Source organism: Toxorhynchites rutilus, chromosome 2, assembly GCF_029784135.1.
Source record: "Toxorhynchites rutilus septentrionalis strain SRP chromosome 2, ASM2978413v1, whole genome shotgun sequence".
In the NCBI taxonomy this organism is placed as follows: Eukaryota; Metazoa; Arthropoda; class Insecta; order Diptera; family Culicidae; genus Toxorhynchites; species Toxorhynchites rutilus.
The window spans coordinates 144,385,681-144,408,686 of record NC_073745.1 but is presented as its reverse complement, the minus strand read 5'-3'; the positions used below and the strand labels follow the sequence as shown (position 1 = coordinate 144,408,686).

Here is a 23,006-nt window from a genome sequence, read left to right as displayed (position 1 = left end):
GCGACACTACGAGCATCGCGTACAATCTCCTCCATGAAATAGACGAACGTTCTCAAATTCACAATACCTTGGTGTCTGCGATGATGACCTCATCGCATTTTGAAATCATCCGGAAACTTAGTGACTAAGTCCTTCAGCAAGGTCGAATTTGCTTGATGGTTCGGAAGGACCGCTGCTGTCGATTCCTTCATCTATCACTCTATGAGAATTTCCATTCGGACAGACCGCGGCCAAGGACCTGACTTAGTTTATCGATAAGAGATTCGACTCGTAGTTCCGCTCGGCCATAACGCATTCTCGACGCATCCTGGATAACCAAGCTGGTATGATCAATGTGCTCCGCATTGAATCCCCAGCAGCATCCTTTAGACACCGTTGAAGGCGTATCACGGTAGTGTGCTTGTTGATACTGATCAGTCAGCCGGAAAATGTAGGGAACTCGCGAGGAAGAACGTGCCTTGCTGCCAACGGTTGTGGTGTTAGTTCTCGAAGCAGTATACCACCTGAGGCTGAATGTTGTGCTGGACCCGGAATTCTTTTCGAAAATCATCCATGCATGCATGTGATTCAAATATACTCAAATACTCTCCACCTAACGATAAGAAAACGTCATGTGCAAGCTCTGTACTATGCTTGTTTCGTACATATTCTGAGTACTCTTCTTGAAATGAAACATTTTGTATGTTAATTGAAACACGGCAGCAAAATAGAAACTCGGGTTGGCCAGGGAGAGCAGCATATTTGTAGTACTTTTGCTGCCAACCGACGATATGCATCAACCGCTGACCACTTATGACTGTGATTGTAGGTAGGTCAATATTTAATTATTTTTGTGATTTCTATAGATTGAAATCCAAAGCCATTTTTGGGCCATCGAAGCAAGTTTTTGGCTCAATAAGTAGCAAAGATAAAAAAAAATCATGTTTTAAAAACAGGTGTTAACGCTCTAAATCTTGTACCGCAATAAAGGAACGATAGAAGTAGACTTTCTTCAAATAAAATTGTATTTAGATAAAATTGGGAAAAAGTCTGTTATCAGACAACCCTTATGAAGGATGATGCACCTTGAAGAAGAAATAAAGAGCGGGTCTTCAAAAAATTGATTTTTCGGATGAACCACTTCAGTCACTGCAAGGAATTGTGTTAAAAATGTAAATGGCACACCCAAAGTTAATTTTTAGCACATTTTCTGACATCCCGATTTATTACATAAAATGTTCTACTCCCCAATACATGTATATCATTTGGAGACACATTTAGATGAAAGCTTTTCGTATATTTGCCCAATACACGGCCCAGACAGAGAAAGATATTTTCTCGTTCATGTTTTTCTTTATCGGTTTAGAAAACACCTTCCAACTTCATTTTATGATGAGGTGTAATATTATCACGTTCCTTTATAATAGCGCTGGCAGCTATATGGATAGCGTGGTCGTGTAAAGTAACTTCGCATTCCAGCCGGCCTTGGTTCGATCCCCATTGACGTCGTATGGACTTTTTTTTTGCACAATCCCAAATGAAAAGAGAAAAGAAAACAGAAAGAGATGTCTGCACGCATACATACAAACCATTTTAAGCTTCAAAATAGCTCTTTTTTGCGCCCTTGTCTCTCATGACCAGGAAATGGCATCTTTTCTGCCAAAGATGGCATCTTTTCTGCCAAAGATGGCATCTTTTCTGCCAAAGATGGCATCTTTTCTGCCAAAGATGGCATCTTTTCTGCCAAAGATGGCATGTTTTCTGCCAACGCTAGTTTGGGTGCAGATACCAATTGCATACACATTTTTGAAATTTTATGCGTTTTGTTTTGAAATGGCAAATGATTACTTCCGGTTACTCCCTGTTACCGGTAATTTTTAAGCGGTTCGTTAACAGGAATCGAAAACTAGGTTCGACATCTACTGACAAAAAGCCCAAATGAACTTGTCAGTAAATATCCAAGTCCACATAGTTGAGCATATTGAAGTCTTTTGATTTCAAACCGAGGATTTTCCAATTCTCAGACAATGCAACCATTGTTCCGAACACTTTCATCACCTTCAACCCATACCACATGGCAGCCGCCACGTCTTCACTCGTGTGAAAACGGATACTTTTGCATCCAACCGACCGACAGCTGAGAGAATCAACGCACGGAATCTCTACGCCATCATCTGCGGGCTCAACCTTCATGGGTTTGCCGATTTCTTAATCAATCCCACCCGAAGCAATCGGCCTGTTATTAACCCATCAACCGGAACTTTGATGATAGACAGAAACCTGAACCATTCCTTCCGAAGTGGCGGCGATTCAGGAAAGGATTCCAACTGTTCTCTTCATCTCGCTCCGAATGGGATGCAGAATTATTGAAAAGGGTTGACAGCGGTCACAATTTCATCTATTATGGCTAACGTTGCTGTTTTACCGCACTTAGGTGTGGAAGAAGTGCGATGCCAGATGTGGCCAAAATATTTGATGGAGATTTCTGCCTCTGCCTCGGATTGGGGTCCCTAATTGGGTGCTGAAGTTAGGAGGTCGATATTGCTCCTTTTTTTCTTCAAGCTACCTCCGAACATCGCACAAAAATTGAGCGAAATCTCGTTAAAAGTTTAACGAAGATTATTCAATTTCGGCACACCTCCGCTGGAGGAAGGGGAAAACGTTTTTTTTTCTCTTCTACTTTTTATTGCCAATAAATTAACGAATTCAACATAATCACAAAATGTGGCGTTGCCTTCGGCGGTGAGAAAGCACTTAGGCGCAAGTAGTATGATACAAACAAGCAGCACTGGCCCCTCGATGAAGCGGTTTGGAGCGGATGAAATTATTGTCACTCACCTCACCACATCGCTTCTTTTATGATCAGAGTCGCCAAAATGTGTGGCGATCGTAAAAGCCCCGGACATTCCGGAAATAAAAGCCGGCGTTGTGCCACGGATCGTCCAGTTTGTCATTGTTTCACAGCCATAAAAGTAAGTTCGCAGCAGTTAGTGAGCGCGCGGGGCGATGATTTACACTTTTTTACAACTAACCAACCGGACAGCGTCTCTCCGGTTATGTTTGTTTGTTTGTTTGCGTTTGAGAACACCTATTTTAAATTGCACCGAAATGTCATAAAATCTGCGCGAGACAGAAAGAAAACGATGTAATTACTGACTTGGGGCGGTCGCACGACAGGAAGTTGGTGCGCGAGCGGAAAACGACGCTCGACGCCTGGAGCATAACTTTCAGCGCGTTCAAGGAACCTAAGTGTGACCATAAAGCAGACAACTTATCATTTACATTTTGTTGGTTTAATAAAAAAAAATCACGATGTATTATGCATCTAGCTTATCACGGCGAATGAGTTGTTTTGATAGATAGTTAAAAATTATACCGCAATTAAACCGTCCCTACAAATTGTCATTGGACTTGAGGTCCAAGCGAAACATATAAAAGAAACATTAAAATTTTATTGCACAACACTAAACAGTGCAGGTTTTCGCTCTAGTTGCATCGCTTCGGTTCAACGACTGATTACTGAAACGAAACAAAACAGAGTAATTCCAAAAGTTTTTTTTGTATTTTTGACTAGAATGAAGGTTTGTATTCAAGGAAATGTGAGTTTTCCACAGAAATTGGGAATATTTTGACTCAAGTGTAATTTTCAAATAGGGCGTATCGATTTTAGTAAGAGTAATCTTTGATAATTTATGTCTCAAAAACTATGAGTCGTACCGAAATTGTCTCTTAGTTATAAAGTATTGATGGGAAAAAATATACACTGAGAAAAAAATAATACTCTTTTCTTAACAAACAAAACAAAAAAATTATTTGGAATATCTAAAATATGTATTTGCATGTTTTTCATTTCTTTAAAACTTTTTTCTATATAAAACAGAAGATATGTGGAAAAAACAATTCCAAGATGGTAAAACTAGTTTTGACGAACTTTGTGGAACATCGATTTTGGAAGAATTTTCAAAACATGGAATTTTTGAAAAATATGTTTGTCGTTTTATACCGTCGTTGTTCATGAAATTTTATGAATTTGCTTGTAATTTCCAACAATTTTTACAAATATCTCATCATGGTAAAAATATATGTTTAGGAACTACGTTGCAAAACATTTGATTCTCAACTTTTCGCGAAAAGTGGTAGTTTTGTTCTATATCGTAAAATATTAGACCCATATTTTTCTTAATAAGGTGCCCATTTTCATTTTAGGGTGGTCCGAAAAATCTACTTTTTCTCATTTTTTTTAAATGACTTTTTTCAAAAAATTATAATAAAGCCAAAAATTTGGATTTTGTTTCTGTAATTTTTGATTGAATTTATTTTTTTTACTGTTTATATGGCTTTGGCTTTGCACTATGTATTTTTATATTTTTTGTTGAAAGCTGAGTTTTTTTAGAGAACATATCCATTATCAGAGAGGCATTATTTTTTGTTTTTGAGTTTTGAGTAGAGTTCAAACTGGTTTTATCCAGGTTGGTTTCTAGCTTTAATTAATAATATTATATTATAGTACGATAGGACCTTATATAAAAAATGTTAATTGTATTAAAATTATTAACAATAATATTTTAATTACTATTTTGGCAGATTAGTGTAATAAATTTAGAATTTATTATGTAATATTTTATTATGTTAAACAGTACTGTATTTTAATGATTATTTATTGGGTTTAATTGGTAGTTTATTATTGATTATTTGTATTTTAGTTAGTGTAGCTTCTTTAACATTATTAGATCGAAATGTTTTAGGATATATTCAAATTCGTAAGGGGCCTAATAAAGTTGCGTTTGTTGAGTTATTACAGCCTTTTAGAGATTCAGTTAAGTTATTTACTTAAATACCAACATATCCTATGTCAACAAATCATTTGGTTTAATATTTTTCTCTTGTTTTTTTTCTTTATTTTTGTCTTTATTAATTTGATTATGTATTCCTTATTTAATTAAAATGTATTGTTTAAATTTTGGGAGTTATTTTTTTGTATTACTTAATTAAGCGTTTATACAGTTATAATTGCTGGGTGATCTTCTAATTCTAATTATGCTTTATTAGGGAGTTTACGAGCTGTGGCACAAACTATTTCTAATGATGTAAAATTAGCTTTAATTCTATTGAGTTTTATTTTTTTGGTAGGGGGTTATAATTTTTCTTATGCTTCAAAAATATATTTGATTTTTTGTTTTTTGTTTTCCTTTAAGATTGGTTCGGTTTGCTTCTTGTTTAGCAGAAACTTATCGTACTTCTTTCGATTTTGCGGAAGAAGAGTCAGATTACTCGCGGTTGGCTCGAGGTTAGTATTACAAGTGTTCTCATAATTGGGATGTTGCAGTCTGCAATGCTCTTTACGTGCGCCCGACACAGGATACTTGCTATTGGGATGCAGCAGACCATTAATGAGCAACACCCCCTAGTTTGTACCCCATTTTTAGCGTGGTGCGTCTTTTTCGACTCGAGGAATCCTGGATAGAATGGAAATCCATGCCATGTGCGGTATATTCCTCAGCTCTTGGTGAATGATCAGTGGGCAAAAACAAATTTAATTTCTGCAAGTGCAAATTTCTAAAAGTATTTAAAGAAATCTATTTTACTTTTCACATGAAGAAGACGAAGAGTCGAACTATAACAAAAGTCAAAAAGAGTTGCGATTATCAATCAGCTCAAAGAGAAATTTGTCCACACAGAGGCAACAAGGTCAGATGAAGTTAGAATTTTTGCGATTTTGCCTGAGTCTTGGTCCGTGCAAAAAATGGAAGAAGAATTCGTCGTTAATAAATACAAGACAATTCAAGCCAAAAACCTGGTAATGAAAAAGACCAAGTTTAAGTGAATATGCTAAAGTTCATGTTTTGGAATTTTATAATGACGATGATATCAGTCGATTCAAAGATGGGAAGCGTCAACACATTCAAAAATAATAGCATTGGAATTACGAGAAACTTTCGACAGATTTTAGGAAATTAAAACAAATTGCAAAATTCGATTTCGCTTCTTGCATCAATGTGTCCGAAGCATTGAAAATTGTTGAGCAGATCAGAAACTCGTAACTCATGTACAATCGATGAAAATGTAAACCTTATGTTTCATAGTCTATATGGAAAAATATGGAATAAAAATGGAAAAAAAACTATTTAACATATCACTGATACCTTCATGAATGTAAAAGCTGCCCAACAATGGACGAGTTTGAGAAATTGTTTCTAGAGGAGCTTAAGGAACGCGATTTAATTGGAAGTACATATGCGACATAGGAACTCTTGTAGAACCTGTGGAAGAATTTCTATCGTATTTTTGCGAAAAATTGGAAAAATTACTTACTCATGATTAAATAAAAATCACAACAGTCCACATTTCCTAACAATATAAAAGCTAATTTGCAAAAAAATTAGGTTGTAGTGATATGCGATATTTCCGAGAATTATTATTTTGGGTTTGAAGATGAAGTTCAAAGTCATCACAGGAACAATTATCAAGCAACAATCCATCTATTCGTTCTTTATTATAGAGATGAAACAGGTTCTCCGGAAAATTTAAGCCTTGTAGTAATTCATATAGTGTCATTGTGTTTATGTCATAACATAATAGCTGTCTTCTCGAATAGCGTTAACGTTCCCTGTGGAACTTTTGCCGTCTCAACGTATGCATTAACTAGAGTCTTTTATTAATACTTAGTTGAGATTTCTTAAGCCAAATAACACGCCTTGTATTCCGAGGGCCAAGCTCTAGAATACGTGTGACCACAGTGCAAGTCGAAGGAAATTTCTTTGATGAAAAAATCCCCCGGCCTGAACGGGAATCGAACCCGAACACCAGGCATGATAATGTGAGACGCTAACCACTCGGCCACGGGTGCACAAACATAATAGCTGTGCAAGTATTTATTTCTAAATTGGTTACATTTTTGAAACAACAAATGCAGATAAAAAGAAAGAAGTATAAAAATAGGAAAAATGTGTGTGTTCTGTTGGCGCAACATGTGTAACATGTTAAAAGGTCGTATATGAAGAATTTTTTTTAACATCGTTATCATTCATATTAATTTTCTTGATTTGATTTTTATTGTAACTCCTAAATATTCAGTTTTATCATAATCATATATATGGAGAAATTGTTGGAAATTGTAAGCAAATTAATTCTATTTATTGGACATGGCGGTACAATACGACAAACATATTAAGAGGCCCTGTTTACTAAAAAAAAGTAAATCGATTAGAAATACTTTTTTAAATATCTCGAGAATGTCTGCATTTAGAAGAAAATTGATAATGAGCATTTTTTTTAAATCAGATCAGAATTAATAATTTGTGGCTAAAATTGATTGTTAACATACAAAAATTCTAATTCATAAAAATTAGATGCTTCACGAAGTTCGTCAAGAATAGTTTTACCATCTTGTAATTATTTTTTGAATTCGAACAATTTTTTTTAAAATAATAAAATACATATTTCAGATATTGCAAATTAAATTTTTTTATTCGGAAAACAGAAAAAGAGTACTATTTTTTTCTGAGTTTATATTTTTTTTTCGTTTGAACATCAATATTCTATAACTTTTTCTAAGACACTATTTCGGTACGGCTCATAGTTTTTGAGATATAAATGATCAATGATTTATCCTACTAAAACCGATACGCCCTATTGAAAAGTTACACTTGAGTCAAAATATTCCCAATTTCTGTGAAAAACTTTTATTTCCCTCGACCCAAACGGAATACAAACCTTCATTCGAAATTTCAAAATATTTTCATTTTGAATTGCTCAACAGTATTATCTGCAGATTTCAGATTTAGATTCAACAATTAGATTCCAGATTCGTAGTTGAACTCATAGATGTATTTTTAGTACAAATAACAGCTTTTGTAATTGAACATTCTCATGAAAACAGGCCGTTGCAACTGGTATCTCCTTAACTAGCTGAATAAACTCCTTTCGCCAGAGCACTGGACAATTCCTATTCCATAACAATTAGCAATTAGCACAATTAGCCTTGCTTCGATGATTGGGCGAGTCCAGGTCACGTTAACGCTGACCCTAACAGAGCGTAGTTGTGAAAGTATTGAATGAGCGATCCCAAGATACCGAATTATTCATAGCAACAGTATTATCTAAGCTAAACTAAACAAAACAAGACAGTAATAGCAAAAAAAAAAAACACAAAGTACGCTAATTTTTCTCCATTCAAGATTTCTTCAATTGGTCTGACAGCCGCAAACAACTGCCAACAATGCAAAACAACATTAGCAAAACAATACCCCGTCTGAGTTAGCCAAGTCTCGGCCAAGCGCGCTAATTTAGTGTATGAATAATACAGACATTAATTTTGTGTTCAGCTCCAAAGAGAGACCCCGCGAAGATAAACAAAAGTGCAAACCGCGTGTTTTGTGTTACGGCGTTAAGACTTAATTTTTCGAACCTTATCTCACACACCTCGGTCTTCAGAGTTTGAAGTGCCCAAACGAGCAGAAGCTCATACAAACCAAGGCTACGCGGTTGAGCATAAATGTTGATGTTTCTTTTTGGCTTCTCTCTCTCATTCACAGAACCGTCGCTATCGGAACTAACAATTTCGTCCATAACCGGTGTGTGTGAACGACAAACGACGAACTCCATACGAAAGAAGATGAATTGAGTGATTGTTCGATAAGCAGCATACAAATACAACACTCACCTGCAGTAAGTGAAGTGGGAGGAAAAATATTTCAGAATAAACTAGAGCAATCGAAGAAACCGGAACAGAGAAGCATAGGCTGAAGTCACGCAACGATGGGATCGCATGGACCGATGGAAATCAGTGCAACATTCTTGCTGAGTTGTTGGATGGCGCTGGCAATGCTGCAGTTGACAAATGGTAAGTTTACCTCGTTTTTTCACATTGTTGGGTAGTTCGATAAGTAGGTGCAAATGTATATCCATCAAAAGGCGATACTCTGTGCAGGGTAGAAAATATGAGCCATATATGCGACGGCAGGGACTGATAATCTCCAAGTGTTTTCCCTTTTCGGTACGGTGCTTGCCGATATTATGCGGTTTTGTGTACATATGGCGATGCAGTAACTTTTGACTCGGTGTTTATATAAAATGGAGAAATGGATAAAACGCCTCTCTTGAGCAAAGCGACACATATGAATTCCTTGGAAACAAGCAAGAATATAAATTAAATACTTACGATCAATTCTGACAAGTATGTCATCATCCTACTATACATGTTTGACTGTTGTAAAGTGCTTTAAATTTAAGAACAATTTCTTCTATCGTTTATCTTTTTCTTGGTGAAGCACAGAGAATGTAAATTGCACTCATATTGTGTAAATTGCGCTCATATTCGCGAAAAAAATAATTTCCTTCGGAAGTTTCTTTTTTAAATGAATTGAAAATGCACAGCTCAAAGCGAAAATAATGGATTAAATCGGTTCAGGAAATATTGAATCTTGAGCCATCGAAAATGCTGATTTCGCCCGCTCTTACTGGAATCAGTCGTTAAACATAGCCTAGAGAGATTCAGCTACGATCGAAAACCAATTTTACTGTTCTTTGAACTACGTTTTGCCATTGATTGTAGAATAGCAAACTGAAGCATCCGAACTCACTCAGATTAATTCGGATACCAGAACACTTTATCTTACTTTCCTGAGTGATATATGCCAAGAATAATACATGAAATCTGATGTTCTACGACCAGACTTTTGAGATTTAGAAAAGCATCTGAAGATATCTACGTAGATGTTGACGATGTCGAAATAGAAACTGAACTGGGCGAGAACAAAACAATAACTTTTAGGACCATCTGCTGAACCATCAAATGGCTGGACGACTAAAGTTTGGATGAAAAATAGAAATTTAAGTAAAAAACAGAAAGTGGGTTATATCTATGGTATAACCGCAATGGTGACGTAGGACTATCGTTGATTCAGTGATCCTTTGTTTGAAGTTGAATTTGAATCCATTCTGAATGAATGAATAAATTAATATTTGGGGGACTTCGAAAACGAGAGCGTTACGTTGGAGGTACAAGGTTTTATGCATCCAATATTGGATACGAAAATATCCTACTGGTGGGGAAGAATAATCTTCAGAAGCTATCCTGTTAATTGCGATTGATTGAAAAATCACAAAACCAAATGTATTTGGTCGCAGTGTTACATGGATAGAAAACTATCAAATGAACTCTTTCACATGAATGTATTTTTAAATTCCCAGAGGAACTGGCAGATTATTTTCCGGATCTTTCTCGATGCTGAATGGCATCCAAACGGAAAGAATTCCGTGCGTGTATGTGTGTGTGTAGCGACTGCTTCGATGGTCACCTTCTCTTCTCCTGAAGGATCGGCTTCTCTGTGCTCCCTCACAGTTTCAAACAAACTGCTTGCCTTTCAGGGCAGATCTCGATCCTTCGCCGTCCAGCATCCTCAGCAACGATGTTGTCTTGTCGATGTCCTCACGAAAAATGAATGCGTCTCAGGTAAGGTAAGGTATTGTATTATAGAGACTTTAAACTTTTGCAGTTCATTCGTCTCTAGCCTTGAGAAAGGCCCTTTGAAAACTCTAATCTACTCCAGCGCTACCACCTCCACCCTCTTGCCTTGAGAAAGGCACTCGATCCCTCGCCGTCCAGCTCGTCCAGCAACGATGTTGTCCAGTCGGTGTCCACATAAAGAAATGAATGCGTCTCACCACCAGAATATCGCTTAAGTATGCTTTTTGTGCGTGATTGAATCGAGAGAAGGCGTGGTTTACGATGGAAAACATTCAAATAAACTCTTTCACATGAATGTATTTTTAAATTCCCAGAGGAACTGGCAGATTATTTTCAGTAACGATTAGATATTTCCACATTTTCCTCGATACTGGAAGCCCACTAGTGGTTTATGCTAACTCGATAACCACCTGTTAATGGCACTTGATTGAAAAATATTTGGTCACAGTGTTACATGGATAGAAAACATTCAAATAAACTCTTTCACATGAATGGTTTTTTAAATTTCCAGAGGAACTGGCAGATTATTTTCAGTAACGATTAGATATTTCCACATTTTCCTCGATACTGGAAGCCCACCAGTGGTTTATGCTAACTCGATAACCACCTGTTAATAGCACTTGATTGAAACATATTTGGTCACAGTGTTACAAGGATAGAAAACATTCGAATAAACTCTTTCACATGAATGTATTTTTAAATTCCCAGAGGAACTGGCAGATTATTTTCCGGATCTTTCTCGATGCTGAATGGCATCCAAACGGAAAGAATTCCGCGCGTGTATGTGTGTGTGTGTAGCGGCTGCTTCGAGATCTTCCCGGGAAACCGTTTGTGGCATCACTCTCCTCTTGATGGATTCATGTCTGGCCTAAGGTGCACAAACAGGCTCTTGGTGACACCGTTCATCCGCGCTTTCATGATCAACGAAGAGCTTCACCACAACAGCGACAACATGCTCCAATAGCTGTTCAATTAGAACTGAGTGGATTTCCGAGCGGCGCTCGCTTATATACCGATTGGTGATTTCAATAGCCTGTTTTGAAAGCAATTTTAAGACTATTGAAACAAGTTTTTGGATCAAGAAGTAACAAGTATAGAACGCGTAGACATTTTATCTTTCGAATGAAGTGTTTATCATACCATTTCGTTCAGTTGTTTAGGAGCTATTAACGCTCAAAATCTCGGTCTCCGGCGTAACGCTTTCGTTTTCGAAACTTTGATTTTACATCCCAGTATAGAAATGAAAGACGTAGTCCTACGTCAAAATACCCGATCAATTTGTTCAGAATGAAAAATTCCTGTCCTGTCCAAATCCTAAGCATTAGCTTTATATTAACTTTATGTGCCATGCTTCCTGGCATTACGTGGACACCATCAACATCGTCTAATCAATAATTGATATGCCAATCAATGCTATCAATGCTAAAATTATCCTTAAAAATTGGATTTACAAACCTATTACAAATCTCAATACAAATCTTTGGAGAAAAAGCTAAAATAAAAAGATTTTTCCAGACCAAAAACACAGATCTTGATTTGGCATGGTTGCTTATTCCGTCTGTTATCGCAGGATGCTAGGGCACCTTGGTCATGCTGAAGCAGTTTAATACAGTGGTCCAACGATGCAGTTCGTTCAGGAAGGCACCGGTTTTTGAACGCATTTTCTCTTGGACTCGACTTCAAAAGGGCGAGCGAGCTGCCTGAATTCGAGGATATCTCGAGATAACCCTCGTTTTGAAAAGATCATAGATATTTTTGATTTATCATGTTATTCGATTGAATCTGGATCCAATACGCGTTACTACAAATGCTCCGGACGCAGTGCTTTCAATCGTTGAACGTCGGATGGCTCCTCTTTCCCGGGAGTTAGTAGGTTCAATACTTCCTCATTATCATGAAGGATAGCAACTGGAAACGAAACAACAGAAATGTTAGCTGATGTGTGAAATAATCTAACGGTCGACGGATATTCCCTCAAAGCAGAATATATTGAGTTCACAAAATCCAAAATCGATATAACGAAATTAGTACGATATTAATCCGAGTGGTTTCCTCGTCACGTAAGGGCATCCCAGGGCCTTTTGCAAGCAGTGAAATGTAACGACAGAAACTGCTGCATTTAACCAAGGAAACGTGCAAATCAACATCAATCTATATCAGTCTATGTTCCTCTCAGCTTAACGCCAGATGGGTTGAAAGCACCAATTCCAACTGATATCAGCATAAATTTTCCGTCTATGTTCGTTTAAAGTTCTATGAACTTGTCGAAAGTTTTTCCGATGTCACTACTTGCATATAAAGAACTTCCGTAAGATCATTTGATTCCGACGTGGGCAGATATTACATAGGACGTGTTGCATAGTTACATAGGAAGAGGAGTGTCGAACCATTATTCATCGTTTATCGTTAACTAGACTTCTTTGAAAAAATAATTCACTAGCAGAAAAATGGATTTTGTTTTCATTATTATTGATTGTATTTACTTTCTATGGTTTACATGGTCTCGGGACCAATAGCGCCATATTTTTTATATTTTGCTGGATGCTGGGGTTTTATATAATATATCCAAAAATGCATTGCCTTTTTTGTGAGTTATGATTTTTCAAAATCAACCGATGGTCCGAAAAATCAATTTTTACCCCATGTAAACTATAAAAAATAAATACAATCAATAATTATGAAAAGAAAACCCAATTTTTTGCAAATGTAATATTTTTTCAAAGAAGGCTTAATTGCATTGAATTCGATATATTGATCATCGGAATCGGTCCTGTGCTTCAAAAGTTATGAGTTTTTGAAAAAAGTCATGTTTGGAAAAAAAACGAGAAAAAAGTGAATTTTTCGGACCACCCTAAAATGGAAATTGTTACCATAATAAAAAAAAGAAGAAGGGTCTGAGCCTAGGGACATGGACGAAAGTTTGACATAGGACTGTGATTGTTCAGAGTCGTTGTTTTTTAAATGTGATTATTCTTATTGTTCAGAAATCTGTTAGTTTAACTCTTTTGAAACTCCAAACAGTAACCCTGAAAAGGGCCATTTGTTTTATGTACTCATAACCGTCAAGCGGTTTGTAACGAACATAAAACGAAAATTAGCTTCTGGCAGGAAGTTCAACTGCCTTACTGAGAATGATTAATGAACATCAGCGTGGCACACAACAGAGTGGAATGGTAGATGAAGTATATGTGAATCGGCAAACAAAAAAAAATATCGTCATTGATTACATTGAATATGAAGATTATGGGGAAGAAACAAAAAAAACAAGTTGAAAATACTTAGGATTTCGTGTTATTTTGTGGTAAAATAAACACGAAATCATGAAGTTGCTTCATTTTGAATGGATAGGCTATGGTATTGTGATATCTTTCCATTGTCTTATTCTTATTATTAGTCTTATTCTAAGGCATCGGGACCAGTAGCTTTTTCGGTGAAATAATGTTCGTTTGCAGACTATCACAATCAAGTCGTATTGGTTCTACTGCTCAAACTATCATACAAGGTTTTCCAACTTTAAATTCCGAAAGTAAATTGAAATAAAACACACTTAGAATTCGAATTTCGATGAAACTTTTATTTCAAATTAAAGTTTGGTTTATGCCATTATGTGTGAAATACAACATCATTCAAATGTCCACCTAGGTCTTCCTCGCACACCTTGATCCGGAACAGGTAATTTTCGATGACTTTTCGGCACATATGGGGCGGTATCTCGGTCATAACTTCACGAATGTTGTCTTTCAAATGTTCAAAAGTTTGCGGAGAATTTGCATAGACACGGTCTTTCGCATAACCCCACAAAAAAAGTCTAGCGGGTTCAAATCGCATGATCTGGACGGCCAATTGGCATCACCAAAACGCGAAATTATGCGTCCCTCAAATTTCGTCCGCAATATGGCCATGTTCGGTCGTGTTGTGTGGCACGTGGCGCCGTCCTGCTGAAACCACATGTCATCCGTATCCATATCTTCAATTTGTGGCAAAAAAAAATCGGTTAACATGCAGCCATAGCGCTCACCATTCACAGTTACCGTCTCGCCGTCCTCATTTTCAAAGAAATTCGGCCCGATGACTCCACCAGACCATAATGCGCACCAAACAGTGACTTTTGGTGGATGCAATGGCCTCTCAACAATCAGGTGTGGATTTTCTGAGCCCCATATACGGAAATTTTGAGTTTTCACATAGCCACTGAGCTCGAAATGTGCCTCATCGCTGAAGAAAATTTGATGCGAATTTTGCTGCTGTTGTTCGTTCACCCAATCGACGTATGCCCGACGCATTCCATGGTCACCACGCTCTAATTTTTGTACCAGTTGGACTTTATATGGATGTAGGTGCAAGTCCAAATGCAAAATTCGCCACAATGATGTGTTTGACAAGCCCAATTGCTGAGCACGCCGTGGCATCGTAATATATATCGAATATATATCATTGAATATATATCGTAAGAATGATTTTGCGTAATATGCATTTGAAAACACTTAATAAACGTTACATTTTTCGTAGATTGACCCCCCTATATAGAAATCAAAGACGTTGTCCTACGTCAAAATCCATAGCAAGTAGTGAAAATATTCGCTATTATTGGAAATTATATGTAAGTCTGCTAGAGGCATTGATTAGTTGGTTTCCATCGATGGTCCAATGGATCAAAATGTTTACTTGAACATCATTAAGGAAAATATGAAGCAAATTGTCAACAAAATGGGATTTAATCGAGGATTCATCAGGACAATGACCCAAAGCACAAGTCATATGAAGCTTGTAAATTGTTACATTACAATTGTTCAAAAGCTATTGATACTCCTCCACAATCTCCCGACATCAATCCCAGTAGTAAGTATGGGAGCAATCTGGGTAGGAAAGTTAGGAAACAACAGATTTCTAAAAATAACGGTTTTAAAAACTATTCAAGGAATGAATGGATGAATATTTTTTTTCGAATACATAAAAAAACACGGCTAAAAAACAACGGCTAAAGACAGTAGCAATGAACAAGGGTTACAATATTAAAGAAGGGATTCGGCTTCGAAATAGATTTTAAATTTCAACCACCGTACGAGTTTGAGTTTAAATCAATTTTCATACATTCGCACATACATTCGCGATTCTGAGAGAAATTGAAAAACCATTTTTTTTGAAAACAGATAGCAAACCTTTTCACACTTATGTGACACTCTGACTTTATCTAAATATAATGTTTCGAAGGTTTGTATTCGATAGATCTGCATGGGGGCGAAATCGATCAACTTTATCAACTGTTATACGTAAGCTAAGTGGGATACTTATATTTTGTCGCTAATGGACATCTCTAGTTATCGAAATAACACCAGAAATCGTACAAAGGAATCGCGCAAATAAAATCCATGCAATAAAATGTCCGTGCACAACATGAATTCGATGTACCGTCGATAGGGGTGAAATTGGGTCAAAAACGGAGAAAGCTACTATTAGTAATATGTTGACAAATATTGCGAATATTTTTGAAGGCTGTGAACTGTGTGTTATTGTTTAGTAATTCATCAAAGTTTTTCTCCTTTTTTGACACAATCTCATCTCCATGGCTCATTTTCACCCCCATCGATGGAACCACAATCACCTTTCCAGCGTAAATTATTTTGTAATTTTATTGGTACCGTTTTGTTTCATATTCCGAACAGTCTCAAATTCCGAACATGTGAATTTACTACACTTTAATATTATAAATAATTGAATAATGAAACCCCTGACATTCTTCGAGGTATAAGCTATATTTTAACATCATTTACAGGCATTGATATAGCATACAATTTTAAATATTAAACATTTGCAAAAAAGCGACAGTCAAAACCAAAGATAAAATGCTTGCGTTAGAAAATTGCGTAAAAACAAGCATCGTTTATTTTTCAGTTTTTGTAGTTTTTTCAACTAATGTGTTTTCTGTTCTCATGTTAAGTGCTAGAAAAGGTAAGGGACCATAATAAATGGATGAAAAAAAAATGATAATTTGTGCAGAAATATTTTTTAAAATTAGTATTGAAGTAGAGTTCGGAATTGATTCAAATCCCGAACACATTATTTTTAAATGAGTATTTACTGAACTTTAATGTTACAAATAATTGCATAATCAGAACCCTAACATTCTTTGATTTATAGGTTTCATTTTAAAATTTATTTACAGGTATCGATACTGACTATCGAAAACCAGTGATAAAATGTTTGCATTAGCAAATTCCGTAGAAAACAGGCATCGTGAAGTTTTCAATTTTTGTAGTTAAAACTATTCAAATTGCTGCTTCTATGTTCGTTCGGTAAGAATCTCGTTACGAATCTACTATAAATTGTTAAAAAAAAATTATAAATTGTTAAAAAAAATCTTTATTAAAATTAGTGTTTAAATAATGTTCATATTTGGACCAAGTTTCGACGCATGAATCGAATTCCGAAAGAAAATGTTTGAACACACTATTTTCCGGAAAATACAGCGATAATTCACGCAAATCAACGAGAGTAACATTGATTTTCTTAGCCAGGTTTTCAACTGAACCAAAATAATAATACCGGGGTCCTGAAGTAACAGGTCGAACTCGATTATATACTGATTCGATTATACAGCCATTCCATACCTACTCGATATAGTGGTTCTCCGATTTCCGTGAAAAGTGGTAGTTTTGTTCTTTATCGCAAAATATCAGACCCGTGTTTTTTGTTAGAGTGACCGTTTTCATTTTAGGGTGGTCCAAAAATTCTTTTTTTTTCTCCAAAAATGATTTTTTTTTCAAAAAACTATTACTTTTGAACTACTGGACCGATTCAAATGATCGATATATCAAATCAAACCAGTTAGCTGGTCTTTTTTGAGAAAATACTCTCTGTTTTAATAAAAAATAAATCTGTTTTTGAATTATAATTTTTCAAATTTAATCGATGGTCTAAAAATCATGTTTCCTTTCTTTCCAAAAATTACGTTATTCAAAAATTCATAACTTTTGAGCTACCTAACATATTTGGATAATCCACATATTAAATTGAAGGCAATGAGCTAGTCTTCTTTGAAAAAATATTGAATTTGCAAAAAAAATGGAATCCTATTCGCATAGAACTCGTCTAGTCGCATAGGATAATCGAACGAAGACTAATTCATGTTAACTTTGAAAAATTTATAACTCAAAAACGATAAAAAAACCACCTCTGATTGTTGGATATGTTATGTAAAAAATCCTCAGATTTCATGAAAAAATATAAAAATATATAGCGCCCTTGGTCCCGAAACCATGTAAACTAGAAACAATGAACACAATCGTTAATTACGAAAACCAAATCCCGTTTTCTTGCGAGTAAAATATTTCTCCACAAAAGACTAGCTTATTCGCTTTAATTTGGTATATTGATCATCTGGATCGGTCCTGTAATTCAAACGCATTTTTGCTGTTCGGAATTTGAGACAAAAGTGTTCGGAATATGAATCAGTGACATAAATGGTGTTCGGAATTTGAGACAAATGTGAATAATGTAATTTCATGTTTTTCACCATGAAAATATATTTGTAAATCTATTTTTTTGAAGTCAAATGAAAAAGAAGGCTCTAAAGGGTGTGTCACATCAAATTGCATCACGGAAAAAACGCTGTAGAAATTCGCCCAGTAGACCGATCCTTTTGAAAATTTTAGACAGTAAAATAAAAACTATTAAACAATTTTTGGCATTTTCTTTTTATTCATACTTCGAGCCCAAGCCCGTATGCTTGCACCTTCCTCTTTACCCCGTCCATAAGGTTCTGTACAACGTCAGGTTGTAGTTTTTTTTTGAACAGAAATCCATTTTCTCTTGAAGTCCGCCTCCGATTTGACAACTTTTGGGTTCTTCCGGAGGGCTTGCTTCATAATCACCCAATATTTCTCTATTGGGCGAAGCTCCGGCGCGTTGGGCGGGTTCATTTCCTTTGGCGCGAAGGTGACCCCGTTGGCTTCGTACCACTCCAACACGTCCTTTGAATAGTTGCACGAAGCGAGATCCGGCCAGAAAATGGTCGGGCCCTCGTGCTGCTTCAATAGTGGTAGTAGGCGCTTCTGTAGGCACTCCTTAAGGTAAACCTGCCCGTTTACCGTGCCGGTCATCACGAAGGGGGCGCTCCGCTTTCCGCAAGAGCAGATCGCTTGCCACACCATATACTTTTGGGCAAACTTGGATAGTTTCTGCTTGCGAATCTCCTCCGGAACGCTGAATTTGTCCTCTGCGGAGAAGAACAACAGGCCCGGCAGCTGACGAAAGTCCGCTTTGACGTAGGTTTCGTCGTCCATTACAAGGCAATGCGGCTTCGTCAGCATTTCGGTGTACAGCTTCCGGGCTCGCGTCTTCCCCACCATGTTTTGCCTTTCGTCGCGGTTAGGAGCCTTCTGAACCTTGTATGTACGCAGGCCCTCCCGCTGCTTGGTCCGCTGGACGAATGAACTTGACAAATTCAGCTTATTGGCGACATCCCGGACCGAACTTCTCGAATCACGTTTAAACTGCTTAACTACGCGCTTGTGATCGTTTTCACTGACGGAGCATCCATTTTCGCCGTTCTTCACCTTCGATGATTAGGTTCTCGAAGTATCGTTTTAGTACTCTGCTGACCGTGGATTGGACGATTCCCAGCATCTTACCGATGTCCCGATGTGACAACTCCGGATTCTCGAAATGAGTGCGCAGGATTAATTCACGACGCACTTTTTCGTTCGACGACATTTTTCCAAATTTACGAAAAATTGACAGTGAAGCATGGCCAACGTGATCTATACACTCTTATCTGATTATAAGCGAAAGCTGAAGATATAATTCCTAAAAATTAAATTTCTACAGCGTTTTTTCCGTGATGCAATTTGATGTGACACACCCTTTATTGTATCCAAAAATCAAATTAATTTCGCGAAAAAGTACCATTTTGAGTAATGAGACACTGTTTAATGGTCATCAAAGCTTAAGTGTTCGGAATTTGAGACAAAACGGTACATAAGTGATATTTCGAATCCAAATGTTTGTATTTTGTATGGCAAGATCCAAGATACGCGTGTATCAGTAGAATATTTTCTTCGGCATTAATGTGAATTAAATTCAGAGTTCTCGTCACGATATATGTGATGAACATTATGGCACTTACCACCCGATCATTCTACTAAATCAATTAAATCCACAAATTACCCACGTGTTCTAACATATTTACGTTCGAAAGAACCAAAAGCCATATTATAAGTGTCCTACAAACTCTCGAGAGTCGGGTATCCAGGACTTTAGAAAGTATCATGTGGTCCACGATTTTTCATTCAATGTAGTAAACTCCAAATACCAGTAAGCGCTCTAAAAATCATCAATTCGCATGCGATTTTGCGTGGAGAACATCTTTACACTACTCTAACGGTATTTGTCCCGGAAAAATAATCAACTAATGTCAACAATCCATTTAATTTGTTATTTAGCAAACCGCTGTAAAAACGTTCGCCACATTTAGTTCACAAAAGCCACCGGTCGGAAGCGCAGATTTTTTTTTTGTTTCTTTCCATTATAAAATGAAAACAAAAATATACCACCTAACGTGCCATCGACAACGATTTCGGCGAAAAAAACAGAACCTAAGTGAATTGTAATGGAAAAATTATTTTAATTTTCCCCCGCTTGACCCCGCTTGAGGTGGGAGGGGCACCACGAAACATCCCGTCACCGAAGCCGAACAATGTGAACATAAAATTAAAACTACAAGAAAAAACACACCCACTGAAAAATCTGCGTTTTTGTTTTATTTTGCGCTACTGTCCATTGCGAACGGTGGCAACCAGAGATGGGGATAAATAAATATCGAAATAAATGAGACATAAAATTTCGGAATGAATTTCGGTGGCTGTAATAAGCGCGGGTGCAGTTATTTTGTGTGGTGTCGGTTTGGTTCGTGCGAGTCTGGATCTGAATCTGGGCGAAAATTAATGATGAGCACATCAAAACATAAAAAAGGTGACCACGCACCGACGACCCATCGGATCGGAATTAATGGGCTCATTATGCGGCCACGGATCACGAAGTGAGCGTTTCCTCCTTACACAGCGTCCTTCGGTCCTTCTACCCGGGGCGAGTGAAGAAAAAAAAACAACAACAACAGTTGACCACACAATTGATTTTTATGAATTGCGTAATTTTACGAAACATTTGAGCGCTTTCTCTCTCTCGCTCTCGGAGTTCATTATTGGATGGCCCCAACAAGACCCATCCGTCGTCCGTGGGTCAGTCTCGTTAATTCCGTAATGAGGCAGCACGCAAAGAGAATGCAACGCGCTCCTTTACCCGGGATATCATAAATTATCCGCAAAAATGCTGTTTTTTTTTGGATGTGGCGTTTAATTTTTGTTTTATTATTTCGCTGCTCCTAAGATGGGCGCGAGGATCGAATGCTGCGGAGGTTAATATTTCTTTTTTCGGCAGTGTGAAAAAGATACTCTCGCCCGGCAATGGCTCAATAAATCTTAATTCCGCTATGGTTTAATTAAACCGACCACAGTCCAGTTGCGAAGAGAGCAGAGATCAAGCTGCTGGTGCAATAAATTAGCACGAGAAATTATGGCATCTTCGGAAGCAGCACACGGGCTCTGACCAAAGCTGACGGCTCAATTAGGGTGGTAATTATCGCGCGAATTTAACGTTTTCGAGGTGCAAGGTAAGTTAGCCTCTTTGCCGAGACAATCATTATTACTCAACCTTGGGCAGAAATGGTTCCAGCTAATATTCCCGTTTCACACGAAGTCCGGACGCACCGCGAATTTCACTATGGCGCTCTTAGTGGTCATCACGTGAATTTATTTGACAACGAATTTTTTGGAAAGCTATTCTCATTCTGTGGTGGAAGTTTTGTTAGAATTAATTCTAACTAAAAAAAAGAATAAGTTTTTTTGAAGATTGAAGCTGAATGGAAGCCATTCCATGTCAAACCAATAAAGGGAAACTTCGATATAACGTACATTTTACCTCGATATAACGTACATTTTACCTCGATATAACGTACACATTTCCAAAGTGTAGAGGAAAAAAAATTCCAATATTTTTTTTCGGATAGAACAATGAATTATCTGTATTGTGATGCTAAAACAAGTTTTGTACCTTCAATCAATCCCGAAATACAGCTGGTTTTGTAATTCCGGATTCTATTACATACGTCAGATCAATTCACGAATACTGTAGTATTGTATGGTAGGGGGAACTTCACACGAAGACAGAATTGAATCTGTACAAAAACAATTTTTGTTATTTGCACTTCGTAAACTAGGTTGGTCTTCATATCATCTACCTCCATATGAAGCACGCTGTATGCTAATCAATATTAAAAGCCTAAAAGAACGTCGGAACTCTGCCATGATTCTATTTATTATTGATATCATATCACAACGAGTGGACTCAGAAGAAATATTAGGAAACCTAAATTTTTACGCACCGATTAGGAACCTGAGAAATCCTAACATTTTTTACATAGATTATCGAAGAACGAATTATGCCAAATATAGTCCTATTAATAGTATGATGAACCTCTGTAACGAACACAGTGAAACAATTGATGTAACCATGTCAAGGTCAATGCTCAAAGACTATCTGAATAGCATAAGATATCGTTAAATTTCACTGTAATATTTGGGCAGCATATTTAGTCTACGCTGGTTTGACGAAATAAATAAATAAAAAGAAATTCTGTAACTTGTTAAAATCGTCTTTTAAATTAAACGAATAAATTATCCAGCCAGCTCTCTTTAGATTTTTAGTTTTAAGTAAGTAGTTTTAAGTAGTAATAAGAATGTATCGGTCTACAATTTAGATTGACGACAATAAAATAAAAAAATAAATAAATGAATCATCCTTTAATCAACAGTACGAAGGGAAACATCATGAGAAAGGCTGGCTTCGTCTTCTGATTGAAGTTATTCATTAACTTTACTAAAACAGCAACACAATAATGTATTATAGACTACTTTTGTGAGTTCTTCGATATAACGTACAATGCGATACAACGTACAATTTTGAAAGTTAAATGTACGTTATATCGAAGTTTACCTGTATAGTGGTTCTCAGATTTTCGTGAAAAGTTGTTTTGTTTTTTATCGCCAAACATTAGAACCGTGTTTTTTATTTTTTCATTAGGGTGCCCATTTACATTTTCGAGTCTGAAAAATCATGTTTTTCCCTTTTTTTTGTTTCCAAAAATGACTTTATTTCATAACTTTTGAACCTTTGAGCCGATTCAAATGATCCATTTATCAAATTGAAGCCAATAAACTAGACTTCTTTGAAAAAAAATTGCACTTGCGAAGAAAAAATAATTTTGTTTCCGTGATTATTGATTGTATCAGGTTTTTTTAATAGTTCACATGATTTCGGGACCAAGGGCGCTATATTTTTTTATATCTTTTCTTGAAAGCTGAGGCTTTCAAGCTTTCAAACTTTTTTACGAAACATATCGAAAAATAAAAAAAATGCTTCCTTTGTCGTTTTTGAGTTATTATTTTTTAAAGTCAAAACTAGTTTTACCATCTTGGACTAGTTTTTTAAATTTTCAACATGACAT

The 23,006-nt window shown here is 36.6% G+C and overlaps 1 protein-coding gene across 1 annotated transcript in view; it reads left to right on the top strand.

Moving 5' to 3' along the window:
• LOC129766199 (uncharacterized) overlaps positions 1–23,006 on the top strand; it is a 278,884-nt gene that overhangs the window by 66,723 nt on the left and 189,155 nt on the right. Inside the window, exon 2 of the mRNA XM_055766709.1 lies at positions 8,514–8,821. Coding sequence (XP_055622684.1) covers positions 8,737–8,821 — 85 coding nt within the window. The 5' untranslated portion in view covers positions 8,514–8,736. The remainder of the gene's footprint in view (positions 1–8,513; positions 8,822–23,006) is intronic.